Source organism: Lepus europaeus, chromosome 4 (genome assembly GCF_033115175.1).
Source record: "Lepus europaeus isolate LE1 chromosome 4, mLepTim1.pri, whole genome shotgun sequence".
NCBI lineage: Eukaryota > Metazoa > Chordata > Mammalia > Lagomorpha > Leporidae > Lepus > Lepus europaeus.
Genome location: NC_084830.1, coordinates 110,906,060 through 110,919,234, shown reverse-complemented (window position 1 = coordinate 110,919,234; position 13,175 = coordinate 110,906,060). Strand labels below are relative to the sequence as shown.

At 45.9% G+C, this 13,175-nt stretch overlaps 1 protein-coding gene across 1 annotated transcript in view; it reads left to right on the top strand.

The window, feature by feature from the left end:
• The window catches only part of DOCK2 (dedicator of cytokinesis 2), a 439,395-nt gene that overhangs the window by 53,594 nt on the left and 372,626 nt on the right, over positions 1 to 13,175 (top strand). Inside the window, exons 9-14 of the mRNA XM_062189655.1 lie at positions 339 to 420; positions 6,368 to 6,503; positions 9,094 to 9,169; positions 10,103 to 10,179; positions 10,639 to 10,764; positions 11,962 to 12,086. Coding sequence (XP_062045639.1) covers positions 339 to 420; positions 6,368 to 6,503; positions 9,094 to 9,169; positions 10,103 to 10,179; positions 10,639 to 10,764; positions 11,962 to 12,086 — 622 coding nt within the window. The remainder of the gene's footprint in view (positions 1 to 338; positions 421 to 6,367; positions 6,504 to 9,093; positions 9,170 to 10,102; positions 10,180 to 10,638; positions 10,765 to 11,961; positions 12,087 to 13,175) is intronic.

Sequence of the window (13,175 nt, the reverse complement as noted above, 5' to 3'; positions counted from 1 at the left end):
AATCTCCTTTCCCTGTCATTTCTGCCATTCTCCATAACTCTACAGAGCATGCAGCTGCTCTCCAAAATATTAGGCAGCTGTGCAAGAATTGGCTCAGCAGATGGGCTGGAAGAGGTTGTGAGTAGACATATGCTCAACCGTCTTTGCTCCTGCTCGTCTAATGTCTGTCTCCTGATGTGACTGTGGTCTCTTGGAGGGCAGGTCCAGGACTACCTCAAACACTGCTGTATCCCCAGAAGCTAGCATGGTGTCTGCTTGCACTCACTAGATGCTCAGGGGATATTTGTACTGAATGAACGCCAAGCCTGCAGCAGTCACAGCCACTTTTCTTCCCACAGCGAGAACTACCTGGTGCGATGGGGCAGCAGGGGCTTCCCGAAGGAGATCGAGATGCTCAACAACCTGAAGGTGGTCTTCACAGTGAGTGTCCTCTTCTCCTCGCCATGCGCCGCACTCCCAAGGATGCGATCTGGAAAATGAGGCTGATCTGTCCGTCAGGATGGAGTGTGACGTGGTGCAGAGCTGGATTATGCGTTTTATGCAGACATTCCGAACTGGCAGAGGCCCAGTGTTCCCTGAGGAAGCTTTGGGGAGCATGAATCTTCTCCTTCTCTCTTTATTCCTCCCTTCTTATCTCCTCCTCACTCCTGTGCATACCAAGAACACATGATGGGTGCAACATGAACAAGCACAAACCTCTTTGAGCAATAAGGCCGATGTGAAAAGGGTACAGCAGGGACTGTGCTTTTCTTGTTAATTCATGGTTAACCTGAGTTCTTTTCCTTAGTTTAGGCCTTTCTTAATACCTTTCTGTAATATATCAGGAAACAAAAAAACAGGACTGGGGCCGGTGTAGTGGCATAGTGACTCAAGCTACCATTTGGGACACCAGCATACATATTGGAGCACTAGTTCGAGTCCCAGATGCTGTGCTTCCAATCCAGCTTCCTATTAATATGCCTGAAAAGGCAGAAGATGATGACCTAACCTCATGAACCTGTGACACCCATGTGGGAGGCCCTGGTGAAACTCCTGGCTCCTGGCTTTTACCTGGTCCAGCTCTGGCTGTAGTAGCCATTTGGGAAGTGAACCAGTAAATGGAAGGCTTCTATCTCTGTCTCCTCTCCATTTCTATCTCTAACACTCTGTCTTTCAAATAAATAAATCTTTAAAAACAAAACGGGACCTTCTCAGACATTGACTTCCTTGGTACATTGGATATTCTGGACATGATTAGTGATAGATGACTAAAGATCTGGTGAGTCCTTAGGGTCATTACCCTACATACCAATACTTACAGGTAAGACTTACAAGTGGAGGTGTTGAAATCAACTGCTATTTGGATGATTTGTTTCTGAGAGTGAACTTGGCCTTTCACTCTGTGAATAGGGGAAACAGTAGAAAGTAGGAGAAAAATTAGGATTATAATTTCCAGCAAAGACCCTTTTGTCCTGCTTCTACAAGGTGTGTCAGGGGTGTCATCTTAAGACACCCAGGAAGATTAGTATTGTCTGAAAGCTCCTCTGGGGAGAAGATCATGCCTGAGCTCCTATTCACAGCATTGCCTGTATTAGCAACGTAAATAACAGAGGAGGAGCCCGGGAGAGATCTGGGCCTTCACCAGACTCATGAGTTGGATCCAGAAATGACCGACATGCTAGATTAACCTGCCTTGCTCTACAATAATTTTCCCGTTACAGCCCATTAAGTATCATGTCTTATGTTACGTGGCGATTAGATTGGAGTGTAGCTGATTTATTTTGTTTGTTATTTCCTGAAAAATGGGCCAGAGGCATGGCATAGGATCATGGGTCCTAATTGTTTAGACAAACTTTTCTTGGCACATATAAATGTGCCTCAATCCTGTTTATCTATTGTTAGTTGGAAGGAGGAGCCTATTTATTTTCTTGATGTATAGGAGAGTCCCACGGGGCTTCCCGATTAAACCACAAGACAGATGTTTCATGAGAGGGAGAAGGACAGGGAATCAATCAGTGGTTCATTTCGCAGAGAACCAATTCCTGATGTAAACACGAGGGAAAGGGCATCGGTAAATTTGTGTCATGCAGTATTAATGAGAATGTGATCCTGCCTTCGTGGAATTCTGCCCACGCCACACCTCTGCTTTTCAGAACAAGTGAACTTGAGGAGCTTGGCCAATCACTTCACTGGGCTCATGCTTCTGTCTGTTGAGTTGATCTAAGTCCTCATTTCAGGGCCAGGAAGGTCACGGTGCCCTCATTCTTGTAATTGACTCCAGAGCTATTCGATGAGTACCTACTATGTGTGAGCTCTGTGCCAGGTGCTAGGGGTGGAGCAGTGAATAAGTTGATGAGATCCCTACTCTCGTGCAGCAAGACTGAGATAGTAAGTAAATGGATAAACAGACAAGCAATGTCAGAAAGCAATCCAAGCAATGCAGATAATTCAAGCAGGGTGATGTGATGGTATTTGACGTCAAGTTACTTTCAACAGGGTGTCGAGGTCATGTTTAAGTTGGAGATGAGATAAGAGTTGGCAGGCATTGCCTTGCTATTCTTATTTCTCTCCTGTCTGGTTGTTGGCTCTTTCTAGTCTCTTTGAGGGCAGGCTCCCAGCTCCTTGAGCCCGTGGAGCTAACACAAGAGTCTGTCTAATTGTTGACTTTCTCTCTGTTTCATAAGTGTTTGCCCTTCTTGGCCCTGCAAGAGGAAAGCAGCAGTATACACCATGAGGTTCCCTAAGATTTAGCCAAGTTTACAGGTTGCTGCTAACACATAGGGAACAAAAGTGAACAGTAACAAGAGGACTAACTGTGTTGCTAAATCAGGCAGCACTTGTTTGATGTTCCATTATCCCACATCCCCAACATGTTTGAGTTTTGCAAAGCCCAAGTAGGCTTGACTGAGAGACACCAGAGACTGGAGCACAGTTGTGAGTCATGATTGCCCATTGCACACCTGCCAGGGAATAACCTGGGCTCAGGCACATTACCAGAGTTTACACAACGTACTGAGAACCTGTAGTGCTCGAGGGGTTTCTGCTGAGGCAGAGGCTGTTCTTGAAGATCCTGTATCTCCCTTTGAGCAAGTGACATCTTTTCAGAGAAGAGGAGCTGAATCAGGTTTTACCCAGCAACTGTATGGGAATATCTAGTGCATTACTTTGCTGAGGGTGTTTTAACTGTGATGTCAAGTGGGTTGTCTTAAACCGTAGAAATTTCTCACGATTCTAGACGCTAGAATCGTGAGGCCAAGGTGTCAGCAGGGTTAGTCCCTTCTGGGCTTTGCTCCTTTTTTTTTTCTTGCTCCTTGGTTTGTAGATGTCTTCCTGTGGTCCTCTGTCCATGCACGTGTCCTATTCTTTACTTCTTCATTTAAAAAAAATTATTTATTTAATTTGAAAAGCAGAGTGACACACAGAGAGGGAGTTACAGAGAGAGAGAGAGAGCAAGCAAGCTAGCTCTTCCATCTGCTGGTCCACTCTCCAAATGACCACTGTGATTTTGGCTGAGTCAAGCTGAAGCTAGTGGCTAGGAGTGCCGTCAGGATCTCCCACATGGGTGGCAGGGGCTCAAGTACTTGGGCCATACTTTGCTGCCCTCCTAGACACATTAGCAGAGAGTTTGATTGGAAGCAGAGCAGCCGAGACTTGAACCGGTGCTCTGATATGGGATGCTGGGAGGGCATGCAACAGGTTGTCCCCGATGAGCCACATTGCTGGCCCCTGACTCTTTCCTTCTTGTAAAGACACCATCATACTTGGTTAGAGTTCATCCTAATGACCTCATTTTAGCTTAATTACTTTAAACAAATGCAGCCATATTCTGAGGTAGTTAAGGTTAGGGCCTCAACAAACAAATTTTTTTGAGCAATGGGGAATGAGGATGGGGGACCCACTTCAGCCCATCACATGTAGGAACCCTTTGGGTAACAAGGCCTCTGTGTCTCTGGAGTGCCTCTGAAAGACGCCAGTCTAGGTATTTAAAAAAATATGATGGGAGGAAAGGAGGAATTAGGGCTGGAGATTGTTATAAAGGAAGTAGGACTTGAATTTTTAAGGGTGGAAAGGGCTTGGATATATAGAGGAATAAGAGATAAACAGTTAAGGTAAGGGTATGGGAGGGGGTTATTAGGAAGAAAAATCTGGACAGAGTTGAAAGTGAGCATTGTGTGTTTGTGGAGCAACAAATAAGTTCTTGTGACAAAAATAGAATACTTGCAGTCACAGGATAGTGAAGCAGTTGGATAGGACAGGTGGAGGTATTATGTCTAGACCCTTTCATGTCAACTGGGAAAGATTAGCACTAACAGGGTAGAAAATAGGAAACTATTAACGTTACTGGGTTGGGCGAGAGATAAAATAATCAATGCAGCTTCCAGAGTTGAATCAGTGGGAGAATTCAGGATGGATTCAGGAGTCAGGCAGGCTGAAGAAGAGGCTGTTCCTACCACCTGGATGTGAGATCATTGCTTGTGTCTCAAACCCAAATTCCTATAGGACAAGTGAGGGCTTCAAATGAGTGGAGAGCTCTCTCATCTTGAAAACTCCCCTACTTCCCCTTCTCCCTGCACAGCAGTGAGTCCTTCGAGAGGAGAAGCCGATGCCCATTGTTCCCACCATTGTAGGAGCAGTCCTGTATTTGTTGGGTCATGCCAGAGGGATAAACCACAGGGCATATGTTTGGAATCCACAGGGCTGGAAACCCAGGCAGGATTTCTATTCCAGTTATGAGCAGAATTCTTCCTTCTTCGGGAAGCTCCAATTTTTGCTCTTAAGGCCTTGAACTGATTGGATGAAGCCCACTGGCTTCATGGAAGATAACGTTCTTTACTTAAAGTCAACTGATTATACATTTAATCAGGTTACCCAACACCTTCACAGCAACACCTAGGCTAGTGTTTGACCAATGAATTTGACACCGTAGGCTTGCCAAGTGGACACACAAAATTTAGCCATTGCTGCCCCCACATAGGAAGATGTGGACCACTTTGGGGACTTTTTCCCAGAGATGCTGCACACCCTGCTGTCTTCTCCCAAAATAGCCTCAGTGAAAACCTGCGGTAGCTCCCCAAGACCATGACCTTAGTCCTTGAAGACACTGGCCATGAGCCCCAGGAAGGGCAGGCCTGGGGTTCTCTGTACTGAGGCCAACAGGCATACCTTGTTCTTTCCCCAGCTGATCCTAGATGCCGGGGCTGCTCAGCACTAATGAAGCTTTTAGATTTGAGCAGAATGGTCAAATGCTGAAGTGTTCAGGACAGTGATCCCTCTTGAGTGACTTTCTGGGGACTAGGGAGCTATGTTGTAGTAGCCATGCCTATGGAGTTTGGTGTCAAAGTCCAGTGTTCCCAAGGACCAAGTTTATGGTCTTTGGGAAGCCCCTTATTTTCTTTGTGTCATGGTCTCTCCATCTGTAAAATGGGAATACAACAATAGTATCTGCATCAGAGAGTTGTTAGGGTTCAAATAGGATGGTTACTTCTGAGCCATTTAGCACAATGCACACATTAATGCAGTTGAAACGTTTCAGCTTTCCTCCTTCTAAATACAGAGAATTTGAAAGTGAGAGGAAAATTTGAATTTTCATTTACATGTTAGATGGTAAAGTTCTATCACTTTGGTGAGTTGAGTGTAGTTCCCTGTCCTCTTGCAGTTAGGTGTGGCTACATGCTTCCTTGTCCATTGATCTGTGAAGAGAAGTGCTGTGCATCTCTTCTGGGTAGAAGCTTTGAGGGCTGGTAAGTGATCTGCACATTCTCCTTCCCTGACATGGAGATAGTGGGAGCACCTGAGACAAGACAGATGCGTCAGTCAAGGGCCCAGTCTAAGGAAGTGAGCAGCTCTCCTACCTGCCTGTGTTGGGCCTGCAGCCTGCACTAGACACAGACTTCTGCTGTGCTGTCAGTTCCGAGACATTGGGTAGTTTGGTAGCTCCTCACCTCAACTGATACACTTGAAGTACTCGTGAAGGGTGCTGCTATTATTCTCCCCTCTTGCATTCGCTTTTTGTCTCAGAGGTGCTGAGCAGTGATAAAACCGACAGTGTCATTTGTAGCAAAATCTATTTTTGGTTCCATTACCTTGCATATAGGCAATGCTGCCCAAACAACTGATCTTGCACTTCTACTCTCTCTCCTGTCAGTTTGACATAGAAGAGCTAGGATTGAACACTAGGCTCCTGTCGTTCAATGTCCTTTCCAATCCTCACTTTTCTCATCTGGGCAGTGGGTGTGACAGCTTGTTGTCTACCTTTTCCAGGACTAGTAGTACAGTGGGCCCATGTATGCCAAGTGTGAAGCGCATCCCTCCAGAATAATTACTGGGCCTTCTTTTCTCCTTTTTCATTCAGCATGTGATGTGTAATCATTTATTTCCTGCCCTATAGGATCTTGGAAACAAAGACCTCAACAGGGATAAAATTTACTTGATTTGTCAAATAGTCCGAGTCGGGAAGATGGACCTTAAGGACACCAATACCAAGAAGTGCACACAAGGACTGAGAAGACCATTTGGCGTGGCAGGTATGACACTCTCTACTCCGTGTATTCTTAGTGGAGTGTGTATTGTATGTGGCTGAATTTTGAAAAGTCTTTCTTTCCCCACCTACTGGTAGCCCTCCCCCTGACCCCTATAAAATTTATTCCAGAGAACCCTTAATAACTCCATTTCTGGCAACTGATAGAATGGGTGAGGAAGGCCAGATTTATGACGAGTGCAGTGAGTGATGCCATCTGCCTGTCGGGGGTGGGGCGCTGGGAGCACAGTGCATTCTGGGCAGTTGGCACCTTTTGCTCCCCGGCACAGTGAAAAAGGAAGAAGAATACAGGCAGGATCTCATTTGGAGGAGCAAATCTGTTTAAAAACAATATCCAGGACAGGAAATGCAGTTACCCAGCATGAGTCACCCAGCACACATCTCAATTCCGGATGGAAAGGGACATTTGGAGAGTGGGCCTGCCCTGAGCAAGAGCCTCACCAGAGGCTGCTGTGGAACAGCATTAGCTCCGCTGTTCCCTCGACGCTCTGCCCTCTTGGGGTTTCCAAAGCTTCATCTGTGTTGCCCTACTTTTATGGTTTTCTGACTTTTTAACTATCACCTGTGATGTTATTTACTTGATACATTTTCTCTTAATCAAGATACTTTACTTAAACTAGCGTTCAGTTTTCTGAAAATACAATTTAAATACCTATGCACATGATGGTTTGGTTTGTCAGTTGTATCCTTTTTATTAAAATATAATTTTTGGGGGCTGACCTTGTGGCATAGCAGGTTGAACCATCCCCCGTGATGTGGGCATCCCATATCAGAGTGCAGAAAAGCAGACCAACTACAGCCTAGGTTCGAATCCTGGCTGCTCTGCTTTTGATTCTGTTCCCTGATGATGCACTGTGAAAGCAACAGAATATGGCTCAAATGCTTGAGCTCCTGCTGCTCATGTGGGAGATCTGGATGGAGTTCCAGGCTCCTGGCTTTGGCCTGGGCCAGCCCTGGCTGTTGTGGCCATTTGGGGAGTGAACCAGCAGACAGAAGATCTTTCTCTATCTCTCCTTCTCTCTCTGTCATTCTGCCTTTCTAAGAAATAACAAATTTTTTAAAATCCTGCACTAAATATATATATATCCATATGTAAATCTATACCTTTGTATTTCACTTTTCAGTTTTGTGTTGTCTAAGTCATTTATATATAAATGGTATCATTATGTCATTTATTTACTGCATCTAGTGGTTGCTGGCTCTCCAACTGTGGCCTGGAACTACTTGCAGAGTGGTGAAGTGGAAGACACTGCACTGAGCTGAGTGTCTCTCAACCCCTCCTGCTCCATGACACTGTGACCCTTTATCTAGGACACTCCTGAAGTCTCAGTGCTTCTGTTAAGACCATGAGGGTCCCAGACCTTATCTCAAATTGTGCATTTGTCCTAGGCTGTAGTTGGTCTGCTTGTCTGGTGTCAGGCAACAGAAATCTGATCTAAATAGGCAGAAGCAAAATTTAAAAAAAAATATTTTATTTCCTGATGTATTGAAAGGTTTAGGGATAGATAGCTTTAGACTTAGCTGCATCCAGGAACTCAAGTGAGGCCATGTCTGTCTCTCAGCTCCTGTGTTCTCATGCTGGCTTGTTTTGAATATGGCTGTCCAATGAGGTGGCAAAATATTGGCCAGCTGTTCTAAGCTTATGTTCTACTGGCTTAGCAACTCAGATGAAAGAAATTACCTCTTTGCGATTACTTCCAGCAGAAGCCCCAGGAGCTTAAACAGAGGCCATATGCTTATCCTCAAAGCATTTACTCTGGATAAGATGATGTGGTTCTCTGATTGGCCAGGTCAGGACACAGAACAGCCTGCAGCCAGAGGGATGTTTCCGTACCCAAACCACAGTGAGAGCAGAGAGAATGAGCAGTGATCAGGATCAAGTAACTCCCTTCATCTGATCCCTAACTTTCCCTTCTAGCTAGATGCACTCAGCCCTGACTGTTACCCGAGAAATTTGAATGGCTCCCTGGCTAGTGCCTGGAGTGTTTGAGATGTTTTATGCAGCTAGGGTTTTGGCTGCATTTGACTGGCTTTTCTCAGTAGCCCCACCCCTCAGCCTCCCACCTAAGCACAAGAGTCCTTTACCTTGGTTTTATGGACCGATGTTTCAGAGGATCCAGGATCCTTCCAGAATTACAGGGTCCAGGATCCTATAGTTAAGTGTCATGCATATAAGCATATCTGTGAAAAGATGTGTAAAGATGTCTTCAGAGCCTCAGATCCTACCGGGAGTTTCTGCACTTGGGTTTTCAAGACACAGCAGGCATTCAATACACACGCATGAAAACCGAGCCTAATTGTTAATTCATAGCCACTGTTCTGTTTCCCTTTCGCCCCTGCTAAACCATGGGGCTCTTGGATACATCCTTGGCCTACTGGTTTCCCAGCCTGCTTTGCCCAGAGCTATTCAAGCAGGTGCTGCATGTTAAGAAGCATGGTTACCTGTATATTGTCACACACTGGCTGACTTGCTTAAATTCCATGCCTTGACTCCTGCCTTACGATCTCTTCTCATTGTCATTCCTTCCTGGGAGTGAGGGGGAAGTAAAACCACTCATTCATTTCTCTTTTTCTAGTTATGGATATAACAGACATCATCAAGGGGAAAGCAGAGAGCGATGAGGAAAAGCAGCACTTCATTCCCTTTCACCCGTAAGAGATTGCCCATTTCTTTCCCTTCTCTTCAACCACACCCCTTTTCATTGAGGGCCATTTGAGCTGAGCTCTTTTCTTGAGTTCATGCCAAGCAGGTTGCACCTAAGAGGAGGGTGGGGTGAGAATGATGGCCTCCGTGTCAAGGTGCTGGGGAACCAATCAGTTTTTGATCCATTCATTCATTAGATGTTATTGATTCAACAGACTTGCTTCTGTTGAGGCCTGGCAGAGGGTTGGAGCTGTGTATTATGCATGGTGGATGTTGTGTGTTGTGGACAAGATCGGCATGGTCCTATCTTTGCGGAGCTTGTATTAGGCGGAGAGTTAAACAGATACCAACAAATAATGTATTAATTACGAGTATGACAGGTACCATGGAGGCAGGAGGGAGCAGCAAGCAGCTCAGGAGCCTCCGATAGAATTCCAGCCTGGATTTCGTGGGTGGACATAGCCATGACCTGGGGGAGGGCACTCAGGGAGGAAAATGAGTCTTGCAGAATGCAAGACCCTCCTCCACCCACAGCCAGTTTGAGAGCACTGCTGGTACTTAATGACCCCAAGGAGGATCTGGGTCACAAAGCCAGCGTCTCTGGTTTGTCAGGTGGTTAGGACCTAACAGGAAGCACTGGAGTCTTTGCCAAGCAGATGTTCATGGTGAGGGCTGGGGAACACTTCATTTTTAAGAATCTTCCCAGAGAATAAGAAATGAAATAAGAAAGTTGGTATTCTCCACTTACAGAGCCACACTGTCTGGAGAAAAAGAGCTCTGTGCTTCGTGATGTCCCTTGTGTTCTCTGAGTTAACAAAGGCAGCTCACTTTTTACCCAAGGAAAATGAAAGGGCTAAGAACCCGTGGGGCATCTTGGACCATAATATGGGGACTCTATGAAGACACCATGTTCACATTCTGTGCTCCCTTTTCCTTTCCAGGGTCACAGCTGAGAATGACTTCTTACACAGCATGCTGGGCAAAGTCACAGCCTCCAAAGGCGACAGTGGAGGGCAAGGTACAGTGCCAGCGTGTAGCTAGACCACACAGACCAGTGGGAAGAACGAGTACAAGTGATTCTGAGGGTTGGAAATCTCCCCAGGCAAATTAGAAACATCTACTAGTGCTCAAAAGAAGAGAGAAGAGACCTTGACTATCTTTTCTGTGTCAGGCACTTAAATCAGTTACTGTGTTTGATCACATCCTTTCCCCAATCCTGAGAGAGAGCTGGCATCAGCCTCACTGCAGGAAATCTGGGTTGAGTGAGGTGGAATAATTTGTCAGAGGCCAACACTACTGGGAGCACATGGTGGGATTTAAACCCAGAGATGTCTCACTCCAGAGTTCCCCTGGGCTGGGTCATGGGGTCTCCAGTTTTATGTCTTTTCTTCCAATGGTCTCCAGAAAGAGATGAGAGGAGAGATGGTGGAGGGTAGACTGAAGAAGTTGGCTCTTCAGGGCAAGTGTTCCCTTCCAGGTCTGTGGGTGACCATGAAGATGCTGGTGGGTGACATCATTCAGATTCGCAAAGACTATCCCCACCTGGTGGACAGGACCACTGTGGTGGCCAGGAAACTGGGCTTCCCAGAGATCATCATGCCAGGTGTGGTACAGCTGCTCTGACCTTGCTTCCCCCTGGGGCAGGGTCCAGGGAGAGGGGTCCAGCCTGTCTTACCTGTCTTCCTCTTAAAGCATCACATCCTTCTTTTGTTATGCCTGTCTCTATTTCTCTCCCTAAAGACAACTACCAAAGCCAATTTTTGTACTGCAATCTTTTGGTCTGCAATCACTTATGTATAAGCACACATAAGTGTACACACCTGTAATTTCTTGACTTACAAACAGGTTCATGCTTTACCTACCCTTACTTAATATACTTTATATGGCGTTCTGCAGCTTGCTTTATCACTCAATAATTTATCATGGACATCATTTCTATTTTACTGCATGTAGAATAGTTCCATTCTTCCTGAGGGAATATAATTATTCACTTAAATTTTTAAGCTACTTTTTTTATAGCCAAAGAAATACACGATCATTCTGAAATACTCAAATGGCACAAAAGGTATAAAATAATGTGTTAAAAGCTTGCTCGATGTTTTCTCTCCATGAGTAACCACTGCTATTAATGTTTTCCAACAAGTGAGGTTATGTAATGATCCTTTGAAACTTCCCTTTTTGCCTAAACCTTACTCTTGGACGTGCATCCCAATCTCTCTGATGGGCTTCGCCTATCTGTCCACGGTGGTAACGGGGTCCTCCGGGACTCTGCTAGGACTTACTGCAGCTGTTTTACTGGAGATTTCCCTTCTTTGTGCTTTCCTTGGTGGCATTTTCTATTCGTTCTGCCTCTCTTTCCGAAGGTCCTCTGCACCTGTCCCAGCCCCATATCCTGGAACACGTAGACAGTTGCCTTATTCTGCTTCTGTGCAGCAAAAGATTTGTGAGTGCGTACAGTTGGGTTGTTGTTCATGGGCCAAGATCAATCCAATTGGAACTTTCCTTTGCCTTCCCAGAAGGTGTCAGTAGAGGATGGAAATGAACTGATTTTAATGTAGAGGAAAACATGGCCAACTTGACCACCCTACCTCCCTTTTTGCAACTGACTTCCTAGCATTCCTACAGGCCCTCATTAGTTACTTCTCCGGGCTCCCTGATGAGGTAAAAATACTTTCCCCAAAGGGTTCTGATTTTAGTGTCATTAGTAGCACTCCCTCCCACCTCCATCCCCTCAGGTTAGCTAGCGTCTCTCCCGCTGAGACAGGCTGTAACTCGTGTCTCCTCTCTCCCTCCGCCTCAGGGGATGTCAGGAACGACATCTACATTACTCTCTTACAAGGTGACTTTGACAAGTACAACAAGACCACGCAGAGGAACGTGGAAGTGATCATGTGTGTGTGCGCAGAGGATGGCAAAACGCTGCCCGTAAGGGACTCGGCTGAGCTCCGGGTGACAGGGCTCCCCTGGGGGACTTCTGCTCATACGCTTTTGCTTTTCCTCTCCCCAGTTTTGCTCTAAGTGCCAGGTACCTTTTGCGAAGGTGCTGAGTAATGTGAGTGCCACCTTTTGAGCTTGGCTAGCACAGTGTCCCATTCGTGTTGTGTTTACACTCAAGCAGCTTTTCAGTCTCTGTTCCCTTCTTTTCATGACACCCCCCTTCCTCTTTCTCCTCCTCTCCCTTCTCCTCCTCCTTCCCTTTTGATTTTTGCTTGGCCTCAGCTTATAGGTTAGCTTTTTACAGTTAAAATGTTGTTCTCATTGAAACCTGAGCTGGTTTATTTAGGCAAAATCCATGGTAAGAAAGAGGATCAATACAGAGCCTCGAGCTGGTGTGGAAGCTCAGGATGTCCTCAAAGCAGACATTCTCAACACTTAATCTAACTCCCCAGTGCTCAGCCAGAAATTCTAGCGGAAAGCCTTATTCGTAAATTGGTCTCCAGAGGGCTGGCAGAGTGCATTCAGGAATGCAAAGCACACTGCTGTATTTATGCAGCATATGTCCTAGACAGGATTTGTCAGGTGTGTGTACAATTATTTACTTATATTTCCTTTAAGGTTGTCAGCAGTTGTGTCCAGCATGTGGGAGGATTTTGCTTTTTCAATTCCTCCTTTTGGAGTACTTGGCTGAAAATAGAATTGACTCAACAGAAGTTTTTAGTGTAGGCAAACAGTCCTCTGGGCCACTGTAGGTGATCAGAGAGCAAGGTAGGGTGGTGGTGTCCACCAGCAAGGGGGTATGAAGTTTGAGAAGTCATCAGTTGTAGCCTTGAGGCCAGCAGCTCAGGTTAATATTGCTGCCTTCTGGCTAAGAAGAACTAACATTCACAAGAGAATTATTATGGGTCAGGCTGTGTCATAGCACAAGTGGACTTCAAAAGGTTCGTGGAGGGGATGGCATTGTGGTGCAGGGGGTTGAGCTGTCTGAGGTGCTGGCATCCCACATGAGTGCCCACTGGAGTCCAGGTAACTCTGCTTCCAATCCAGCTCCTTGTGGATGAGCCTGGGAAAGCAAAA